This window comes from Typopeltis vanoorti, chromosome 20, assembly GCF_054136105.1.
Source record: "Typopeltis vanoorti isolate ZY-2024b chromosome 20, IOZ_Tvanoo_1.0, whole genome shotgun sequence".
NCBI classification, from domain to species: Eukaryota; Metazoa; Arthropoda; class Arachnida; order Uropygi; family Thelyphonidae; genus Typopeltis; species Typopeltis vanoorti.
In genome coordinates, this window is record NC_143568.1 from 82,029,504 (window position 1) to 82,052,799 (window position 23,296).

A 23,296-nucleotide genomic window follows, 5' to 3' on the forward strand; every position below is an offset into this window, starting at 1 on the left:
GCCATGCAAGCTAAAGAGAATCCCAAACAGTTCTTTCGATATGCTGCAAGTAAAAGAAAAAATGTATACGGGAGAATGATTTTAAGGAATGCCAATGGTAGGGAGGTTACTGAATCAGTTGATATAGTTGAGTTACTGAGCAAGCACTTTGCAAGTGTATATCATCCAGGTGGTGATATTGCAGGAATGAAGGAAGCAATAGCTTATACGGGAATTGAGGTGAACGAAATGCAGGTGAATAGTATATTATAAAACCTTAATGTGAATACATTTGTGGGATTGGGTGGTATTCCAGCCCGGGTCTTACGTGAAGCGGCTAAAATTTGTCAGTGCCATTGACCATTTTGTTTAATTTAAGTCTCGGGTTTGGGTTAGTCCCTAGGGGGGTGGAAAGAGGAGAAAATAGTTCCCCTGCATAAAGGAGGTTCCAAGACTGCTGTTGCAAATTACCACCGATCAGCATATCAGAAGTCGTTGTCAAGGGTTTGGAGAAAGTAGTCAAAAGAAAACTACAGGAATGGATAGATGAAAATGAGACACTGTATGCGGGACAGCATGGTTTTGTGAAGGGTAGATCATGCCTCAGTAACTTGCTTACGTTTTATAATACAGTGACGGCTGAACTGGATAAAGGTAATGGTTATACAGTTATTCTACTAGACCTTGCCAAGGCCTTTGACAGGATACCACATGGAACTCTAATCAGTAAACTGCAGCATATAGGGTTGGTGAGATGGATAGGTGGGTGGTTGATGGAGAGATATCAGAGTAGTTTATTCAAGGGTAGAGTCCAAAAGACCACCTGTGACTAGTGGTGTGCTACAGGTGGTCTTTTGGACTACTACTATTTAATTTGTTCATTAACGATATAGGAAGGGATCTGAGGGGAACTGTTCATTTGTTTGCTGATGATGCAAAGTTGGGTAGAGCAATAGTGAATGCACATGATGTCAAAATTTTGCAGGATGATTTGGATAGATTGGAGGACTGGGCTAAGGAGAATGGATGTCAATTTAATGTGGCAAAGTGTAAGATTATGCATTTTGGGGTGAAAAGATTAGCAGCAGTATGCCATATTGGTGGAACTGTACTCCAGGAGATTGACGAGGCCAGGGATTTGGGAGTGTTGGTGGATAGGGAGTTGAAGTTTAGGGGACACACTGCAAAAGTGGCTAAATCAGCGCATCAAATCACTTGGTTACTGAAGAATACTTTGACAAGCAGCGACAAGCAAGTTATTGTTCCTCTGTATTGAGCCTTGATAAGACCCCATCTTGACTACTGTGCCCAGATCTGGGTGCCAGGGTTCCTTCTTGATGGGGAGGAGGTGGAGAGGATCCAGAGGCAAGTGACCAAGATGCTAGCAAGCAGGTCTATGGAATGAACCTTATGAGAACAGGTTAAAGATTTGTGGGTTGCAGAAATTGGTTGATAGGTGGAAAAGGGGTGATATGATTGAGACATTCAAATGACTGAAAGGTTTCTATAAGATTAATTCAGAGGATATTTATGGGAACAGAACTGGTGGTGGGAGGACTAGGGGCGTTCCATGGAAACTGGGCAAGAGTGTGGTTAGCAAGGGTGTTAGAACTAGGTTTTTTACTTGGAGAGTGGTGAATGAATGGAATAAGTTGCCAGAGTCTGTTGTGGGTGCCATGACTGCGAATGAGTTTAAGGGAACGTATGATAGATACTGTGTGGATGGTGAGTAGATGTTTAGGGCCTCCCTCAATGAGTCTAAGGACTCCTTGGAGTTGCCCGTAATAATAATAATAATATTTGTGCCGTATGAAACGTGTGTTCACTATCCGGATCTCAATATTTATTTGAAAAGATTCATCACTCTGTGACATCAAACCATATAGACTGCTTCAAGTAAAATGCACATTTTCTCAATAAATTTGTCGTATATGCCTTTTTAGATATGTATATGCTATTAAATGAAAAATTAGGTTAATAAACTTTCTTTTATTGCAAAAAATATAGCTGTACATTCATAGGATAAGAAATCAATTTATTCAATAGGAGATATTGATCTTATCTAATTTAACATAATGATTTGAGTTTGGTATCTGATGTTCTAATATCAGATACCAAATTATTTCGGTATTGAAGTCTAGCCATTACAGTGCCTCGTTCCCAGCAACCGTACCTCGTTCCCAATAACAATAACAGTAATATGAATGTTATTATTATTATTACGTTTCTGGGATAATAATATGAATATAATATTTAAATTTTTTTAAATTGATTTTTCATGCTTTCTTAATGTGACATATTTAGTGAATCTGTTTTTGTCTCGCTTGGTACAAAAGCATAATACTAATAATTTTAAGGAACATTAAGCTTATATGTTTATGTTAAGTTTCTGTGACGCCAAAGTATACTGACCGCAACAAAACACGTTAATGTAAAAGTTAAAATGAGTGCGTATCGTCAGATTGTATTAGTTGTGAAGAAACTCTCTGCTACAATCCCCTCCTTTCGATTTCCTTCAAGCAAACAAACAAACAAACAAACAAAAAAAGGACAGGAATCATAGGATGCACGAACTTCCCTACGAGGTGGAAGAGGAAAAATTCATTTGAAATGCCTGAGTAACTGCTGAACTGGAGCACTATAGAAGGAGTCACATTCAGTGTAAATAAGACACATTGCAGGACAGCATCACAGTCCTTTTCATTCGATAAACTCTTTCATACTAAAAAGGTATACATAATGTATTCATTTGCGCTTGTGACGCTGCAATACATAAACTAATTCTCTTTCACTTGATAACGTATCAAATAGTGCTAAGAAAATTCCATATTTTTATTTTTTTTTATTTTCAATTCATCCATTCTGGAACACAAACAATTAAAAGTTTCATTATCTAAGCTATTAAAAGTAGGCTTGTCAGACGTCCCGTATAACTTAACATAATATTTATAATTTTATCAAAATACGGGACAATAGGCCTGTCCCTACAAGCATAATACGGGACAGCAAAATTCGACAATTATAATTTTCAATATTCTTTTCAAATAATTCAACTTAAATTGATTTGTAAGTCATAAAAACTGACAATTCGAGGGAATTAATTGTGTTTGCAGCTTACGGCGGCGACGGTCCCTTTCATTGGTCGCTTTTTACTTAGTATAAGCATTTTATTTATAACTCTGTACAGATATATTGCATTTGCTTATTTTCAAACAGTTCTTATTTGGACATTGTGCGGTGCGGTATCGGTAGAGTACATGGATGTTATTTCTAATTATTAAAAAAATACTATCTCGCCTTTTTTCGAATGTGCGATATTTGGTTAATACATAAAATATATGATTAAAGGCAAATTAATTTTCTTTATTAATTACACAAAGGTAAATTAAATTTTGCTTCTTTCCTTGAGCTCTTAACGATGCCAAAACGAAAGTGCGTTTCTAATGATGATTATTCGAAAGAATGGAATTTTATTGCAAAAGAAAAACGTAACGACCAAGTTGAATGCAAAATGTGTACACGAACGTTTAGTATTGCACATAGGGGACGTTCGGATATTACACAAATACATTAACACTCAAACACAAATTGAGCATTTCGAGGTCCAGTTTGAAAAGTATTGATACTTATTTTGTAAAACCAAATATCACCTTTATTTTTTACTTTGTAAAACCAACTCACCAAAATTGTCCCGTATTTTGTCGTGGATGTTATTTCCGCTTCTGTCCTGCGGTTCCTCTTGAATTTTTTTCTCTAGTATCAAATGCCTTCTGCCATTATCATCTGCTTTTTTTAGAATTGCACTAGTCTAATTGCACATATATGGATGATTTCTGTATAAGCTTCTACAGAGTTCCCCCCCCCCCAACATTATCTGGTCGAATTTCCTGTACCTGTACTTTTAGTACTGGTCGATATGTGCTGCCATCTAGTAGTTGTACTTTTAGATACATTTCAAGAAGACCATCCTCAATATTCGCTCGCGCGCCTCATTTTGTTTTTGATGATTCATATTTTATATGGGCTACGGTTTAAAATATTAAACTGTGTCCATCGTAACGCATTCTGTATGTCGATGGTTCGAGCCTTCTCTGCATCATAAACACTCTGTTGCATTTTCAGTTACTGTAATGAGTACGACTGCTATCACCGACTGTCTGCCCTCCTTTTGATCTGTAGTTCTGCAAAAACTGAACCTTCGAGGTCTCAGATCGCCTCGTTTAACCCGTTATAATACAGTATCAGGTTTCAATGAAATACAGTATTAAAAAAAAATACCATACTTAAAAAATAATAAAATTGGGCTAAAACTGTCCGAAAAGTGGATGTTTTAATGAAAATAGTACATTTTTTTTATTTGTTTGAAACTATCTTTTGAACTTTGGATGTTCTGCATTTCCCATTTTTGATGGAATGCGTGATCCCAACATAAAATGTAATAGCCACGATCTTCTTTGGAAGGTACAGTATATCCCACCTACCCTACTCTCATAATCGTTCCTGTGCATGTATATATTAATTTCTGCAATGCTTTCCTTTTGCTTTATTATTATTAATATAATTTTTTCTCATTCATTCATCCCTGTTATACCTGTTCTATGAACAGATCCCTCTCCACCAAGTGCACTCTACTACTATTTCCAAGAAACTACAATCTATGGACATCTAAAAAATAAATAAGTAAAACAAATGCAAATAAAACATCCTTATATTTGTGTTATGGGACTAATTAATCAACTTTTAATTCAACAACAGTCCAGAGGAATCATAATTAATGCTAAAGAAATTAGCAGGATCAATACTTACCTATAAGCGTGAAGCCAGGATCATCAGAAAACATGGCGAACAGCGGTTTACATCACTCGAAATAAAATTTACGCAAACTGTATATCCAGTAACTATATCTACGTTACTGGATATGGTGAAAAACAAAGATACAACGAATAAACTGAATATGATACCTATAGTACAGTAAATCGGCAGCATAGACAAAAATAGTTAATCATGTAAACTGAATGGACAGGAGAAGGATACCTTGACAAGTTCTTCGATACATCCTCCTAGAGAAAGGAGACTGCCCGGAAGAAAATCAGCCAAGAGGCAGTTTGAGAAATCATTAGCTTATAGATAACCGTAGTTAAAGTGACATTAATGGTAGCATGCCAAATATTAAATTAACTGTTTAAATAATGATACCACTTGTATCATTCTTTAATAAATTCCTGATTCAACTTTATATGTAAGCATGAGTTTTTATTTATTTATTTATTTTTTTAAGAAGGATCGCAGTGTTCTATCAAATAACTAAGTTTTAATAAATCTTCGTTGATATCCACTGGACTAAACATCGAAATTTGTTACCCGAATCAATTCCTACTCTACTTTAGCTAGTCAACAACGTAAGCTAAACCGCATCTTTTGCCCGAAATTAATAATAACAGTGCATGTTCACAGCACATTGATTTAGAAGTGATATAAGAACCCATGAATAAACTTCATGGAAGACCGATACTTTTCGCTGATCATATTCGAGTGTCAAAAAATGGATAACATCATTTCAAATTATTAATTGATGGCGGTCGATCGAGGCATAAGCCGAGGTTCAGGTTTTTATTGCATAACTTCTCGAAGACATACAGCTGATAGTGAGCCAACTTCGGCACGCTTACAGCCAGATTATGTAGATTAGATTCATTAAAAGAACCGCCTATCTTACACGGCTAACAAAGTTACACTACATGATGTAAGGAAAGGAGCTGAACACTTCCTACCCGACCGAGAAGAGGTAAAACATATTCCAATTACCATGTAACGGTTCGGTCCGCGCGGTTAGCCTAGTGGCTTTGCGCTTCGCAACCATATGCCTGGGGAAGGAGTGTCCTAGGTTCGATTCCCGTCGGAGACGTGAGGAGCTGAAGGATCTTCCTCAGCCATAGCCAAGTTAGCCGGTCTTGGGCGCGGGCAGTAGGGTTTTTCCCGCCAGTTTATCTGGCGTTTTTCATCCCGCAAGCAGGCAAACCGGCCCCGTGAATACACACGGATACAGCCAAGAATACCTTGAGGCATAGGAGTGACCATTCTATCCTCGTATTTCGGTTACGAAATCCAAGCATGCTTGGAAGGTTGTGGGCCTTAAAGGCCTGTTAAAGCCAGTGGGATAGATAGATGTAACGGTTCGATTCTCTTAGCCCACTAACCGGTTTTGCGAAACCCGCACTCCTTCGCGATGAGAACAGATGACAACAGAAGACTAAAGGTGTTCCAAAAGTCTATTCTACACAGACCACCCCAAACTAGGCCAAGATATTAGCAGTCAACTACTTTAAACTACTCTATTAGGTTAATGTAAAATGTATAAAACCATCCATAAGTAGCTTTAATGACTTTTAAAAACACCATCGTGATATGTGCGCCTCTATGATGTGCATATCCCCGTGAACTCAATTACAACTGAGCATTGTTATTGTTAACTACAACAGTCATACTAATTAACAATTTAATTAGAAAAATAAATAAATCTAATTAAGTAATTAGAATAAATAAACGTCTTTTTCTTTTTCCCTTCACGTTTTAGGCCTAGTGGCCTGTTATGGAGCTAAATAAATAAACAAACATTATTAATTAAATTAGCCACATTGAAGTGAAATAAGCGCACTAAACTCTAATTTTGTATTATATGAACCAAACACATTTCATTTAGAACACCTCAACATAAGGAATATTAATGTAGATCGTTTCGTATGTTTGCCCAAGGGTGAGCCAAAGACTGTATGGGAAATTCATACATTTAATTCTATGGGACGAATTAAAAGAATGAATAAATCAGGTGACCTCTTCGAAAGTCACCTGATTTATTCATTCTGGAGTTCATTGGTATTCATTCATTGGTAGGAACGAATGGGAAAATAACTCACAGGTGGTTAAGCAGTATTGAGAAACACACGCGTCCAGATTCCCTTGAGTGGCTACGCTGGGAGTTACTTTTTTGTTAACTCCAATTCTGTAGTACTTTAATAAGATGGTGGTGTCAAGTCAGGCGATGAAAATGGGGGTGGGGTGGGGAATAAACGCAGTAATTTTTCAAAACTCAACGCAATTCAAAATTTAGTACTCGCTCCCCTCAAGGTTTACAGAGTTAAGAAATCGTAAGACATGGTTTGTAAAGAATATTTCATAACACACAGAATGTTTTAAAAGTAGGCAAGAAATCCTAGAATCAAAGGTTTCCTTGACACATACTGATTTATAAATGTTGGATTATTCACGAGATAGAATATTTGTTTGCTATTTCGATGTTCGGTATTGTAAATAAGAATACGCTTATGCAAACAAATCGAGTTGAAATTAAAAAAGAAATATATCCCAACATCAGAATAGAAGAGATACAGCACGAGTAAGTGAAGCAGAAATAGGAAGAAGGTACAGAACAGTGTTAGAAGAGAAACTTAAAAGTGTGGAGAAAGAAAAAAACTCAAATTTAAGAGTGAAAAGAGTAATGAAGGCGATAGAAGATGCAATTGAAGAAACAGTACCAGAAGAAGAGAAGATCAAGAAGAAATGGATTACACAAGAAACACTGAAGTTAATACAGGAGAAAAGAATGTTGAAGATAAGAAGGGATACATCAGAACAAATAGAAGAGCAATATAGAAGAAAGTGTAATGAGGTGAAAAAAGCAGTCAGAATGGATAAAATGAAATCGTTAGAAGCCCAATGCAACAATATAGAACAGTACTATGGAGAGCATAAAACAAGAGAGGTATACAAAATGATCAGAATCATTAATAGAAAGCGGCAACCAAAACAGACCACAATTAAAGATGAAAAAGGCAAAGTATTGATGAATAAAGAAAAAATTGTACAGCGGTGAACAAGATACTGTAGTGAGTTATATGAAGAAAAACTAAATTCAGATAGCATTGGGAAAATGACTGAAGAATTGAAGCAAATATCACCACCAGGTAATGAGCATGATACGGACATTTTAAGAGGAGAGGTAGAAAAAGCAATAGGACGGCTAAAACACAACAAGAGTTCTGGTAACAATAACATTACTGGAGAAATGATTAAATATGGTGGTGAAAGTATGGTTACAGAAATGCACCAACTATGTAATATGGTATGGAAAGAAGGGAAAATGCCAGAGGAGTGGGTGAAATCAATATATGTGACACTATACAAGAAAGGAAATAAGCTAGAATGTAAAAATTATAGAACAATTGCCTTGATAAGTCACCTTGGTAAAGTGATGATGATCATATTGACAGAAAGATTGAGAACACAATTGGAAGCATAACTTGCAGACGAGCAAGCAGGATTTAGGAAGGATAGAACTACAATTCAACAGATTTTGACAATGAGGTTAATAGCAGAGAAAGCTAGAATCAAAAACAAAAACATATATACTTGCTTTGTTGATTTTCAGAACGCATTTGACAGTATTGACCAGAAAGTGACATTAGCAGTTCTGGAATCCTATGGAATTGATAAAAAAACTAATAGCTATATTAAAAGATGTTTATCAGAATGCAGTTGCAGCAGTTAGAATAGGTGATGATTTGGGGAAATGGTTTAAAACAAGCAGAGGTACTAGACAGGGAGACCCAATATCACCAAGCATTTTCATCGCACATTTAGAAAGTGCAATGGACAAATTGAAGGAAGATGCCAAAGGAATATCTGTACACTGAATGAGAATTAACAATCTGAGATTTGCAGATGACATTGTTATTATTGAAGAAGACGAAAGAGAACTACAAAAAACACTGGAACTGTTAAATGAGGAAGGGAAGAGATTTGGACTTGTTATGAACTTGGAAAAAACAAAGACAATGGTATTTGGTGAGAAGAACATGAAACAAAAGATACAAGTGGATGGAACTGATGTAGAAAATGTAGAACAATTCACATATTGGGGAAGTAAACTGACATATGACTTGGACTGTAAAAAAGAAATAAAGATCAGGATTTCAAAGGGAAGAACAAATCTGAAGGCCATGGATAACATCTGGAAAATTAAAATGATCAGTCTGCAAACAAAACTAAGAGTACTGGAAACATGCATCTTCAGCGGTGTACTGTAGGATCTGAAACGTGGGTAATAAATAAAGAATCAAGAAAAAGAATTTTGGCATTTGAAAGAACTTGTTACAGGAAGATTCTAAGAATAGGATGGGTACAGTGTTCTTCTCACCAATGAAGAGCTCTATCAGAAAATACAACCAAAAGAGAATCTAATGCAGAAGATTATAAAACGGATGCTGCAATTATTTGGAACACATCTGTAGAATGAGTGAGGACCGGAAGATAAAGACATTTATGTTTGGTATTTTGGATGGTTTAAACAGAAGAGGTAGACCATACAGAGAATGGATAGACGATATAAAAGACTGGTGTGGAATGGGTGTACAAAAACTGCGACACTGTGCACTGGACAAAGAAAGGTGGAAGAAGATAGTGAAACAGGCATCAGACATCAACGGGCAGTGAGCCCAGGGTTCGTGATGATGATGATGAAACAAATCGAATATTCTGTGAACAGAGGAGCAAGTATTTCAGGCGTTTACACAAAACTACAAGTGTGTAAAATGCTCACGGCTAAGGAATAACAAATATGACAATGTTATTTATTGTCTCGTGCCTTCTGAAGCTATGCGATGATGTCAAAATATATTTTGTTCCAAGGTACAGTTTCTTCGTTACGTTTGTCTGAATGTCTTTAGTACCTTCAAATCTTGGTATGTTTATCTTCCTATTTTCAAATCAGTTGCCATTTGTGATGAGCCTTGTAACAATATAGAAACCATTGGAAAGGAACCAGGGGCGAAACTAAATTTTCATGAGTGAAATGAATTTCTTCTTCATGATGTGAAAAAAAAAAAGAACAGATTGAAAGATATTAAGGATATTCAAACGAATGACAAAGAAGCTAAACACCATATAAAAATGATTTTGAAATGCATGTCCAAAAATTAACCCATCGCCAAAGGTTCTCCGGATTTCTCATTCCATATGGATGTCTTCTATGAAAGTCTTGACGTTTTCGATGGCTTTCTTCTCTAGTGTGTGACCACCATACCCCTTTATGGGATATCTGAAGAGGATTAAAAAAAAAAAGAAGTACTATTCTAGATCTCTAGAATATGGTTTTCGGATTACTTTAACTCTTAGTTATTTCCGGTACTAAGTACGATAGGCTTAATGGCCTTTGGATTATCATAAAATAATTTAAATAAATATATTCGTCATACGATATATTTTTATAATTCACTGAATTACAAAAATATTCACTGAGTCCTAAGACATTTTAAATCTGGTATCATGAAAATTCAGTTATTAGTTTCAACAAATTTGCTTTGTTTTAAATAATGTATCCATTTACCTGGTGGCTGGCATATGGGAGGTGGAGCGGACCAGTGTCCATCAGTCTGACAGTGAGACACATTGGTACCTTTTAACACATAGCCGACATCACACGTAAAAATGGCAGTCAGTCCACCTCGATGACGAAACCACACTCGTCCATTGGATGGCGCACCAGACCGCGGACATGGCTGATCATTAATACTTGATGTAGCATTTAAAACAGCTAGAAATAAATAAAAGCAACATTAAGATGGTATATGACATTTTACAATAATGAAAAACAAAAAAAAATAACCAATTTATATTTTAAATAGATTTATATTTATTGCAATGTTTTAATTAGTTCGAAGGATTTCTTTTTTATTTCGTCATTTTTTTGGAATTTCTTATTTTAAGTAAATAAAACAGATGGTCATTCTGATTGTACTAAACTTGAATTTTAAATAATGTCATTTTTAACACATGCGCACATCGTTCCTCTCCACTGTCCTAGCATTTATGTCTGATTTACAATTGCATATAGGTAGCTTTTCTTGAAAAAGGTTCTAGAAAATTCTTCTCATCATAGATGGAAGATTACATTATTATGGCTGTTAATTGCATCTGTTCTACTGTTAGCGAGTATGTTCCGCATAAGGGGCATGGGGAGTGGTAAACCGAATTAACTCTAATCCACCTTCAGTTGAAAAGTCATTAACATTTTTTTTCTGTGTTCTAGGCAGCAGTATTTTCTCACAGAATACCACTGAACTTAAGATCCCAGGTGGCAAAGTGATTTTCTCACAGAATACCACTGAACTTAAGATCCCAGGTGGCAAAGTGATTTTCATCCAGACGCTCGAGCTTTTAATGTTACGAGATAGGGAAACCGGTCAAAAGAGCACAAGTAGTTCCACGTAATATACTGGTGTGATGATGTAAACTGCTTCGGCTGCAATTCCAAGCAACTTGATCTAAATGAAGTTACGTATTTAGCTTCAATGCAGATGATCATAAATTTACTTAAAAATAATTAAAAAATGAGGTTTGGGTAATCCTGCAGCAGAGAAAATCACTCTTGTTATGGCAAATACTGGTTTCAAATAAGTCTACATAGTGATTGAGGCAACAAAAATTCCCTGTAATTTAAGATTGAAATTTCTTCATGTGGTTATTACCATAAAAATTTATAATCAAAATGTTGCCAGAACTACCTTCATATAACACTGCTACGGTTAATACTAACCTCCACTAGAGGTACATAGAATAGAATTTGCTATTCAAAATTGTAGATTGCGCTATTGAGAAATATAGGGTAATCAAAATTAAAGAGTCCCAGTTTAAGGCCTTGTGGAATACCATCCACAATATCCTTTGTAGGAATATATTGTGCATCATGCGGAAGCGATATCTGAGGGGAGGGGGGTGGTTCCAAACAATTCGCCACCAGGGGCGTTGTAAACACCAAATGCATGGAGTTTGTATATCACGAAGGTCGACAGGTGCCAGGAGGCTTTAAAAAGATGGACACGGGACTGTTTCCTTCATTCTGATCGTTAACACCGACCATAATGATGGCATTAACCTTGCACCAACGTGCTTTACTTGTGAAGATGTACTACTAAACAATTGCAATGTGTCGCTGCACTCCGCGAATTTCGTTGCCTGAACAAATGTCGACGAGGTCCACTATCTCCATGTGCACTGCGACGAATGATTAGCTGTTTAGAAGAAACGGGATCGTTGGGAGTTAGACCTACCTAAAGATCGCAAAGTAATCAATTCCCAAAAAGTGAATGAAGTTGCTACTACAGTTGTGGAGCAGGCCATGAATAATAGCGCTGGTTCCTGCAGTGCATATGCTGTATCAAGACATATGGATGTGCCTTACACAACTGCCTGGAAAATTCTACGGAAGATTCTGCATTTCTACTCATTGAAGATAACTCTGACACAGGCTTTGAAACTCGACGGACATTCGCTTTAACATTTCTAGCTCGAGTGTAGTTGAGCGCTGTGCAGCCGTGGATGATTTTTTGAAGATGAGGCTCACTTTCACCTGAATGGAGCTGTGAATACCCATAACTGCCAGGTAGGGGCTACGCAAAACTCGCATGCCAAACAAATTCCTTTGCATTCAACCAAAGTTACTGCCTGCTAAGGTTTACAGCATCGTTTATCATTCGACCATTCTTCTCTGAGTACATTCGTCAGTCGTGTCCTGTGACCTGCTGACTTACTGCTGAGAGGTATTGCGATATGATAAATAATTTTGTTATGCCACAACTACAGCGCCTGTGCATGGATTCGGCCATTTTCATGCAGGACGGGGTTCTTCCACACATCGGTTGATCTCTACAAGATGTTCTTCGAGAACATTTCATGGAAGTCAGAGTGATCAGCAATGCATTTCCCACTGCATGGCGGCCTCGTTCACCTGATCTGACCTCCAGTGACTTCTAGCTCTGGGAATTTCTCAAAGGGTTTATTGGGATCATCCTGATAACTTGCCAGCGCTGAAAGAGAGCATAACGCAGCATGTGTGCAAGGTCAGTCTCGCCACCTGAGTTTTGCCGTTGATCATACTCAGCAAAGGATACAATTTGTGGCATACCGGGAAGTGCAGCACATTGAACAGTGTACACCCTGTGAATGCATAATAGAAGTGAATAAAAATGTGTTGTTTATGCTCTTGTGCTCCTTTTCTCCTTCTTACACATACAAAAAAAGTACTACATCTATTCGGCACATTATACAGCGTAGTTCCAAAATTCTCCACTAGGTGAATTTTGGAACTATTTTTTTCCTCAGATATCGCTTTTGCATGACGCACGTCTTCTTCCTGCAAAGTTTCGCAGCATTTGGTCATTGGGTGTGCCCACAAGGCCTTAAACAAGGATACTTTAATTTTGATCACCCTGTAAGTGCAAATTTGTTGTATCCTTTTAAGATTTAATATTTCTGCTCCATCGCGAAATGGTGGCCTTCAAAGAACAACTCTACACCAGTGGGGGGGGGGGGAATTGTTTAGAAATGCTGAAGATTTAAATATGCTCTTGGAAGGCAAACAGTGAGCAAAAGCCAAACATTTCTTTCTTTTTTTTTTTTTTTAAGTTCAAAAATGGAGTGAAGTGAGGTGACTTTGCTGATGCTCAAAGCTGGGGATTTTGCCAACGAAAATGTCCAAGAATTTTTGTCCACTATCTAAGAGTTAGCTAAATGAAATGAGAATTTCATCATGATAGTGCCAAACCATGTTGATAAAAGACGCGAACGTGCAACAACTCTCTCTCTCTCTGCTTTCTTTAGGACAAAGATGTTTAGACAAATGAAAACCTGGCTTATAATTCAATAATAATCATCTTGGCTAAAAATGTTAACTTGGTTAATTCAAAAAAAAAACAAAAAAAAAAAACAAGATTTCTACAAATATTTTCATTTCTACAAATATTGCGTGTATACACGCATCATACCATGCGGGCTTTCGAAATCAGACCAGATGGCATTGGGTGGTTAATCCTTATTCGCGTAATCACCTATGTCTATATATCATGTGTTCTTCTGACACGTTTGCGAGCTGAAAAACCCTAGTTTCCGAGAGGAGAAAACCGGCCATCCCCATATGAGAACCAGCTAACTCGGCCTCATTGATAAAGGTATTTTACGTTTTAGACTGGATTCGAACTCAGGTGCTTCCGACCAACGGATATCATCAAAACCGATTGAGCTACGGAAGTGTTAAGAAAGAATACAAACTGGAAACTTTTTGATTACGCGTCGTAATAGCAGAAAAGCTTTAGTGACTGCAGAGATGAGTGCAAGAGGCGAAGTTTCCTCCCCCCCCGCCCAAAAAAAGTTCATTCTGTTAAACGAAATTATTTAATGAAAATAACTGCATTAGTACATCTGCAACACACCAAATGTTTCGGCAATTAAACTTACTCCTAATTTTATTAACCTCGAATGTAACGTGTTAGCAGGCACTAGAAGTGAATAATATTTAGGTGTAATGAACAAGACTGGTTTATTTTTTTATGTAACATGCTGTTTCATCACGAAAAGAGTCTGGAACATTATTTATTATTTTATTCTGAGTAGACAAACAATTTTTTTTTTTTTTTTTTTTTTGCGAATTTCTGAATTATATTAAATAAAAATTATTAACTGGAAGAATGAAATGTTTCATAGCATTCACAGGAAGCATAAATCTACTGTGGTAGATTTATGCTTCCGGTGACTCCACCTGGTGTTTATCTTTATTTAGACGAGAAATTTTTTTTTTTTTTTTCATCTAAATTTTTCTCATCAAAAATTCATTTGATGCATCAATTGGAATTGATTTACATTAGAAAAACTAGTAAGCATAAGATTTTAGAATGTACAATGTGAAAAATAATTATAGAACTTCTTTACGAGAACTATTAGAAGAAAGCGTACCAAACGTGTTCGTAATTCTGTTCAGAGATACGTTTTCCTTGACCCTAGCAACCATTAAAACTTGATAGTGGCCTCAATGTTGTAAAATGAGTCATAAATTTTCATTTCAATCCACAGCACGTCCATCTAGTAGAATCCCCATTTTTTCCCTGTTTGCCTTTCAATGCAAGATGTCTCTTGAGAGAACCGCCTCTGACATGAGCACAATCAGTCTCTGACTCATGCACTTCTACTGTACCAAATCGTTAATAATGATCGACCTTCGTATGGAAAATACAATGTTTTATGAGGATTAATATAAATGTCTTTTTTTCCTTGTAGTTTCGTTTATTTACTTTTAATTTTTACTGATAACCAGTTCAGAAATGATCTATTTATGAAATTAAGCTAATATGCATTGCAAAAGCCATTTTTAAAATCAGTTTCTATTCAATAATAATAACATTATTATTGAATAGAATAATAATGTCCACCCCCTTCTCTGTCTTTCATCGTAAACTAACACTGGACACTGTCGATATGATTCATTCTAAATGTCATTTTTGAAGTTCAGCAACTTATGATATATTGTTGGACTATAAAAAAATATTAAACATTTACTCCCTTTGTAACAAAAAAAATCATCTTTTTTTTAAAGAAACCTTTTCTCATATTATTATAAATATATGCATGTATGCGTCTGTGTATCTATATCTTCCTTACTTTATTTTCTAATGAGTTTTTTTCTAGTGCATTCTTACTTTTACATTTCTACGAAATGCTTTATTAGGCGATGAAATATTTTTTCGCCACCTAACAAACTTGAAACTCAAGGTGTGCCGTAAAACATTCTACAACTGGTTCTTTTACTAGACACACCCTACCTTCCATCTCTTCTTAATGTCGGTTTCTATGGAACTACAAATAAAAAGCAAATAATTTTTAACTTGATTCAACTCTGATGTTAAAAACTACAAAGAAATGATCATGTTTTGTAAATCTTTGAAACACGGAGAACTCTCGATCTAAAAAGAAACTAATGAAGAAGGAAAAGAAAAAGTAATGAGAATTAAAAAAAAAAATCCATTTCTTGGCATGACTGCAAAGAACAACATAAAATGAGTGAATGCACATTGAGGACTGTTTAGATTCCAAAAATATTTAGTATTTTTGGATTCTAATACTTATTCAGAAATGTCAGGATTTTGAATCTAAACACTGCCAATACTGTTACTATAGTCAAGTGAAGGGAATTTGTGTACTAGACACACAAACATTCATCTATATATATATAGGAATTTTACATTTGAGCATAAAGTTTTCTTCACTTTATCTTTTGCGTGTCTAATTATGAGATCTGAATATGTAGCTAAGTGGAAGTGATGCTTGCATCCTCTGCACTAGGCTGCCCAAAGGTAGACATAGCATCATACGCATGCTCAAAAATACAGCCACCAGCATCATATCAGAAGAAAAAGCCCTGCAGGACAAATTAACTCATATATAGACTTAAGTTCGTAAGTTAGAAAACATTCCTCCAGTCGGCGACTAGAGGAACTTTTTCTAAGCCTATCTTCCACAGGTTCCTAAGTTAGTCAATCTCTCTCTCTCTCTCTCTCTCTCTCTCTCTCTCTCTCTCTCTAGCACGGGCAAGCGCGTTTTTTATTCTGGAAACTCATTTTTTTCCCGTGTGAACTCAAGAAAATCGACTGTAGAATATACATTATTTCAGACAGTAACATATGCTGTTAGGATTAGGTGCCAAGAGATGTTTGCCGGGCTCGTCATCGGTGCCGCCTATAATTAGTGATAGACATGGGCTAGCTATCTCTGATTGCCTACCTGTGGAGATTGAACTGCCCATTCAGTCTCTTAAAAAAACTAGATAAAGTCTAAAGGCCTTGCCTACTCCCTATAAGGAAGTAAAAGGTGTTATAGCTTTAGCTTAATATAACTAATATTCTTATTTTCTTGTGCACTGCTTTTTCAGGCAGCTTATTCTCATTCATCTCCCTAGTTCTCTGACTCTTACCATCACAGAAACTTACCTGTTACTGCTTTCATTCTTACCGAGAACATTCATGAATCGACAAGAAAGAATACATGTTACATTTATTACATGCTCCTAATTCTAATCCTAATCTTATTACTATTACAAATTGCAGAATTACAATTATTTTTCACTTTTTTTTCCCTCACACTATCTTCAACACCAAAAGTTACATTTAAACCAAAGAATTCTGGATTTTGTTTCTATGACAGTGGTACATTCAGAGGCTTTTCCTGAGTCCTGCAGCACCAGCAAGTAGTGAAATGACATTTCAAATTATACTAAAGAATCCCATTGAAATCTTGTTTTGCGACTTTGGGAATAAGATTGGCATTAGTATAGAACCTCCGTAGCTCAGTCAGTATAGACGAAGCCCTTTGCTCGAAAAAGACCTGGGTTCGATTCCTGTCAGTGACGTGAGGAACCTTTATCTGGTCTCTTTCGACTAAAAGTGAGTTAGTCGGTCTCATACGGAGTTAGGGATTTTTTTCCTCCCGGAAACTCGGGTTTTTCGTCCCCTAGAACAGGCAAACCGGCCCCGTGAACACACATACAGTCATGAATACGTTCCACATGCTGGTCCCGAGCCTGGATAAAATTGGGGGAGTGGGGTTGGGGAAAGCAATGGCGAACTACCCTGTAAAAATCTCACCAGGAATACTTTGTGGGCAATGTCTACAAAAACGACTGAAAAGGGAAAATCAGATGAGATTAGTATAGAACAATAAAGTGATTCATAAAATAAATAAATAAATAAATAAATAATGCAATTAGAAGAGGCTGAGTTTAGAATGATTCAACCAACAACCGGAATAAAAAGATAATTGCCAAATGTAACAGAATCTCGATAAGTATAATTAAAAAAATAGTAGTAGTAATATTTACATATGGATGTAATTGTTATGTAGTGAACTCTATATTTTTTATCGCGTCTCTATAAACAGGATGTGTTTAGATTTCAAGTTACAATAATATCCAGTATTATTACATATTAGCACTTGCACCATAATCTGCTTTATTTAATATTGATGTGATTTTTGCTGAGGCATAAAAATGTGCATTTGTTACTGCGCAGACTCAGAACAGCGAAGCAAAAATTGTAGATTCGATGAGCACCAAATAACGAGAAAAAGAATACTCATATTATTGAATGAAAATGAATACCTGTTGCCAGGGCCGCCGAGAGAAACCTTCGGGCCCGTGACAAGTCTGTGGTCCGGCCCCCACTTAAAAAAAGTGCATCACTTTTGTTTTATAAAAAAAGTCATATAAAACATTAAACATTTATTTAAAAAAGTGTACAATAAATTCAAAATTCGATACATTACATACCATACAAAATACAAACATTAAATAAAAAGAGAATTTTTATTGCCTCATCCACTTCCTCACTTTATGGTTAGCGAAATCTTTAATCATCTCGTCATAATCAATTTTCATTGCCAGGTCATGTTCTATTGATAGCAAAGCAAAGCTATCAATCTTTTCTGCAACTGTTGTTGGAAAATTCTGCAAAAAATTCTGATTGAAGTACATATTTCGGGAAAAACACCGTAAAGTTGAAATTTATAAATGGTATTTAATAAATCTACTCCTGGTATAACATCTTTAAACGTGGCGTTATAAATCTTTTTTATGTGATAGATTTCGTCTTTCAGAGATGATGTTAAGTCTTTTGAATATTTATTTATTAAATTATTGCACGAGTCAGAAATTTCTTGATGATTCATTGTTTGAAAATTTAATATTGGTGAAAATAAATTCTGAATGTTTTTTAAAGATGTGAAACGCATGTGAACTTGCGAAATAATTGTATCCAGTATAACAAAATATATAGTTCTTTTAAAATGTCCTTGTGTATCATCCCCATCTGCACTTTCTTCATCTGCTAGCTTTATTCTCTTCGCTTTCTACCGTTTTTCGACATTTGGGGTTATATCCAATTGAATTGCAACAAGTGTAGCTTCAGAGAGAACATCTTGCCACTTATTTCTAAAATGTTCAAGTTCTTTCAGAAGAGACTCAACATTTGCTGTTGCAATATCAATCGATATGGTACTAGATTGCAATATTTTATTTCGTTCGTCAATGGAAGCTAAAATTTTAAACCAAATTGTTGCAAACAGTATTGCTTTGAAACTTGAAAAATATCGTTTTAGAGCAACAGCTTCAGAATGACCTTCATTTGATAATTTTCCAGTCAAAATTACATCCTCTAAAGCTTTTAAAACACTTGGAAGCTTCTGAGCAACCGGTCTAACCGCATCGATTCTACAACTCTAGCGAGTTTGAGATAGACCATGAAGAGAACAGCCAGTTTTTTCTAATAAAATTTGCCATCTCATTGGGCTTGAGCTAAAAAATGCAAATAAACGCTCCAAGTTTCCAAAATATATTGTACTTTCCGGACAACATTTAGCTGCATTTACGCCCACTACATTCAGTGAATGTGCTGCACATGGGGAATAAAGAGGTTTCATTTTCTTTTTCAATAAAACTCATATTTGCAGCATTGTCACATCCCTGACCTCTGCAGTCTTGTATGTCAATTTCTAGTTGATTGAAGCATTCTAATAATTTTTTTGCTATTTTTCTCCAGTTTTAGGATAAAAATCAAGAAATTCTATAAACCTTTCAAGAATTATCCAATTTTGAGTTAAAGAATCTCTGAAAACATATTGTAGTATTAAAACATTTTGTTCAATATGTGACGAATCTGGAGTTGAGTCACAAATTATTGAATAATAAATGGACTTCTTTCTTTCTTTCGCTTAAAATTTTGTTTAATACAAAATTACTGCAAATGTCAATGAATTCATTTTGAGTTTGCCACGATAAATAATGGGCCTGAAGTCGTTAGCTGGTGTTTTGAGATTCTTTTACCTTTTGTAAATGTTCTTTTAGTATGCGATCATAATGTCCAACTAATTCTAATATCCCCAGAAAGTTCCCATTATGTGGATTACCAATTTGTTGATTAGCACCACGAAATGATAAATTTCTGGACGCTAAAAACAAAATTACATGAAGCAACCTTTTACGCAATTCATAAAATTTTTTTGTTTCGTTAATAACTAAATTTTCCATTTTGTTGTTTACTCCGTTACCAGTTAGAGATCGCTCTAATTGCCTCCAGGATAAGTAGCACTCTTTATGAGATCGCGATTTTTCATGATCAGGCAAACATGTATATAACATTTGCTAATTTTGTTTTAGAGGATAAAACCCTTCTGATTTACTTAAATCGCTGACAAATTTGCTTTTTGTATCATTGCTAAATAATAGGCAGGTAACACAATATACTCCAGCATAACCAGTCTTGAACTAACTGATCACGGCCATTTGATAACTGAGAATAAAGTAAATATGAAGAAAAGTTTCTACCTTTACAATCTTTTGGCATTAACTTGACCATATCATTTAACTCAAATTCGGGTTTTAGTCCTTTAACAACTATTAATTGCCGATTTACATCACTAAAGAAATCTAGCCAAGTACCTGGATCTTCGTAATTTATAACTTCGGTAGCTTATAAGTTGGTAATCGCTTCAGCTTCACCTCCAGTTGAAGTAAATTCTTCATATATTAAATCGTTGTTACCAACTGCATCGGTTGTTGTGCCTGATTGTTGCTTCAATTCCAGGTCCAAACAACTTTTTTTCTTTATCTTGAAGGTTTAAATTGTCCATAGCGTCTATTTCAGTGTTCACTTCAGAGTTAGCTGCTGCAGGTCCAGGTGAAGAAGATTCTTTATTACTTTTGTCAGCAGTTAAACTATTAGCACATTGTTTACTTGAAATTTCAATATCTTGGTGTTCTTCCATCTTCAAATATTTCAGTAGGAAATGCTTGTTTTTTAAATCTTCTTTTGCCTTCTCACGATCACTTTTCTCCTTTCGTTTTTGATTTCCAGATTTAGGATGATACATTTCTGTTGGTCAAATTTTTATTATTAAAAATATAATTTTAATAATTAAAAAATCAAATTAATAAGAATACGTAATTTCATTTTTTAGCGCACGGCCTACATTATATAGTTGCACACTTTTACAAACAATAACAAAACCTTCGTCTATCAAAATAATAACAAGAACGAAGCGTTTTGACAGGGAACATTACTGTGAATGCAATTACTAGCTAGCGCAGACAACTGCAAAACAACCTTGCACGAACACCTATTGACGTCATCACCCGCTATAACTACAGCGATCCGCGCTGAGAGAATCAGTGTCTTTCAGACACTCACGGCGAGCTAAAGAGCGTAGCCGTCTGTCTAAAACAAAACACAGTATCATTCTCAATATGCCATTATTATTTATCATTGTTGTATTATTACGATAAATTAAAACGGTCGGGTCCTTTTCGATGGCGGGCCCGTGACAAAAGTCTCAGATGTCACCCCCTCTCGGCAGCCCTGCTTGTTGCAGTTAATGACCGTCATTCATAAACTGTCGTATCAAAGCAAATTTTGAAAGCATGCAGAGAATACCGCAAATTTAAAATGAAAGGCTTAATCCAACGATAATACTAACGTTAATTTAGAACTGCTTGGGAGGTTTCTGAATTGAAAATCACCTACGCCTCTGAAACATAGCGACAACAACTCATATTGGGAAATTATGGGTTCGAATCCCATTTGAATTAAATCGGATTCGAATTTGAATTTTTCTTATCTGAGTAATCATTACTTAATTAAATCTGATTATTTTAATACAATTTTATCGGCGTACAAAAAAGCATCCTTCTGCCTTGAATTAAACACCACCTTTAGTTTCTCAAATATAATTTATGGGTCATAAATATTCCTACTTTCCAAAATAACTAGAATTATGCACATGAAATAGCAACAATGTTGAACAACAAAACACGTGTTTCTGTACAGAAAATATGTTCATTTTAAAATAATTTACGAAGCCAACAAAAGACTAATTAGTTTTGGATTAAATGTGTCATAAACCTGAAATACCAGACGATCTCCTGAAATTTTATTCTGTGATGAATGGCTTCACTCCAAAAGTAGGTTAATGTTCCCAGATAAAGGGTACGAAGTTATCAAAATATAATCAGTTAAACTTGAACATGAAGGCAACTCAGTGTCATAATCATTAGTACGTAAGTAAAAACTCATTACCAAGCCTCATTCAGTGCACTGTTTGTCGTTAATGCAATTTTTTGTACATTTTTTTAATAGTGGCAAATTGGTTAAACCCATTGGTGACTTCTCAATTCCTTATTTAATCTCGTGCACAAAGATTTCTTTTTACAATTTATATCAAAAACTGTCAAATCGAGAAATTTATTGTTATTTAAGAAAACAGTTCAGTCACTTGCATTACTTTACAAATTAAAAGTTTGAAAATGGTATTTAAACAGAAAAAAAGAAAAGGATTTTAATTTTCAATTCGTCCATTACCAGCGAGTGCACTCAATGCTAATTCTAAGGATAGAAAAAAGATTGAATTTAAGAAAGTATGAATTACAGAAAAAAAAACAACAACGAATCATTAAAATATATTTCAAATTTTTATGATTCTTGAACACAATGAATTCAATTTGTACTGTTATCATTGGGATAACAGTACAAATTGAGATGGGATGCCTCTTTGCAGCCCTTGGACTCATCGCCGGAAAGCAACACTAATCCTACCCCTTACTCCTTATCATAACTTGCCTTAAACTAATTTATGACGATGTCCTCAATGTTCCATTTGGGAACCCATTCCATTCACTAGTCGTGAATTAAAATCTAGTCCTCCCTATAGCTGTCTACCATCTACACTTAACTTCTTCCCTCACGCTTGCCAAATATTGAAAAGTTTCTCTTTCACTTGCCTTATAAAATCCTTTTAGTAACTTGTATTTCCTATATCATATCTCCTTTCTGAGTTTATTTATTAAACTGTGTAGTCTGCACATTCTTAATCTATCGCCATAATCGATATTTCATAGTCCTGATGTTCTTTTCTTGATTATATGTTCTAAACATTCTCCATTGTTCTCAGATTTCTCTCGCCCTCAAACCTATACTGCTGTCTAGATGTGACTGTATCAAGGCTTTAATAAAGTACAATATCTTATACCTACTCATCAGAGCCTTCTCCAACATCACAGAGATCCTCTGCATTGTCTTTATCATCCTTGAGATAGGTCCCTTGAATTTTTCCATGTCCGCTACCATTCTTAGGTCACTCAATTTAGCTTCTTATAGAAAGGTCCATTAATATGATACACAACTTGCGATCTGTCCAATCCAAAACAAAACAAAAAAAATCTTTCATTTGGTAACATAGAAAAAGTATCTCACAACTCACAGTAATAAAAGCGGACAGCGGGCCGTCTACTGACTGATACTGATTCAAGAGATTTGAATAGATTGATAATGTAATATAATACTGTGAGTTATACCTTTACTCCACACCTCCTTTCGTACATTACTTTATGATACCTTTCAGTGAGCCATCCTCTTAACCATATTAACCATTTTCCATTCCTCATTTACAATTGGCA

The 23,296-nt window shown here is 35.5% G+C and overlaps 1 protein-coding gene across 1 annotated transcript in view; it reads right to left on the reverse strand.

Annotated features, from left to right (window-relative positions):
* LOC150095600 (uncharacterized) overlaps positions 1-20,613 on the reverse strand; it is a 28,045-nt gene extending 7,432 nt beyond the window's left edge. The window contains exons 1-2 of the mRNA XM_090409922.1: positions 20,394-20,613; positions 10,361-10,567 (exon numbers count right to left, since the gene is read on the reverse strand). Coding sequence (XP_090266048.1) covers positions 10,361-10,567; positions 20,394-20,613 — 427 coding nt within the window. The remainder of the gene's footprint in view (positions 1-10,360; positions 10,568-20,393) is intronic.
* Between the last annotated feature and the right edge of the window lie 2,683 nt (positions 20,614-23,296).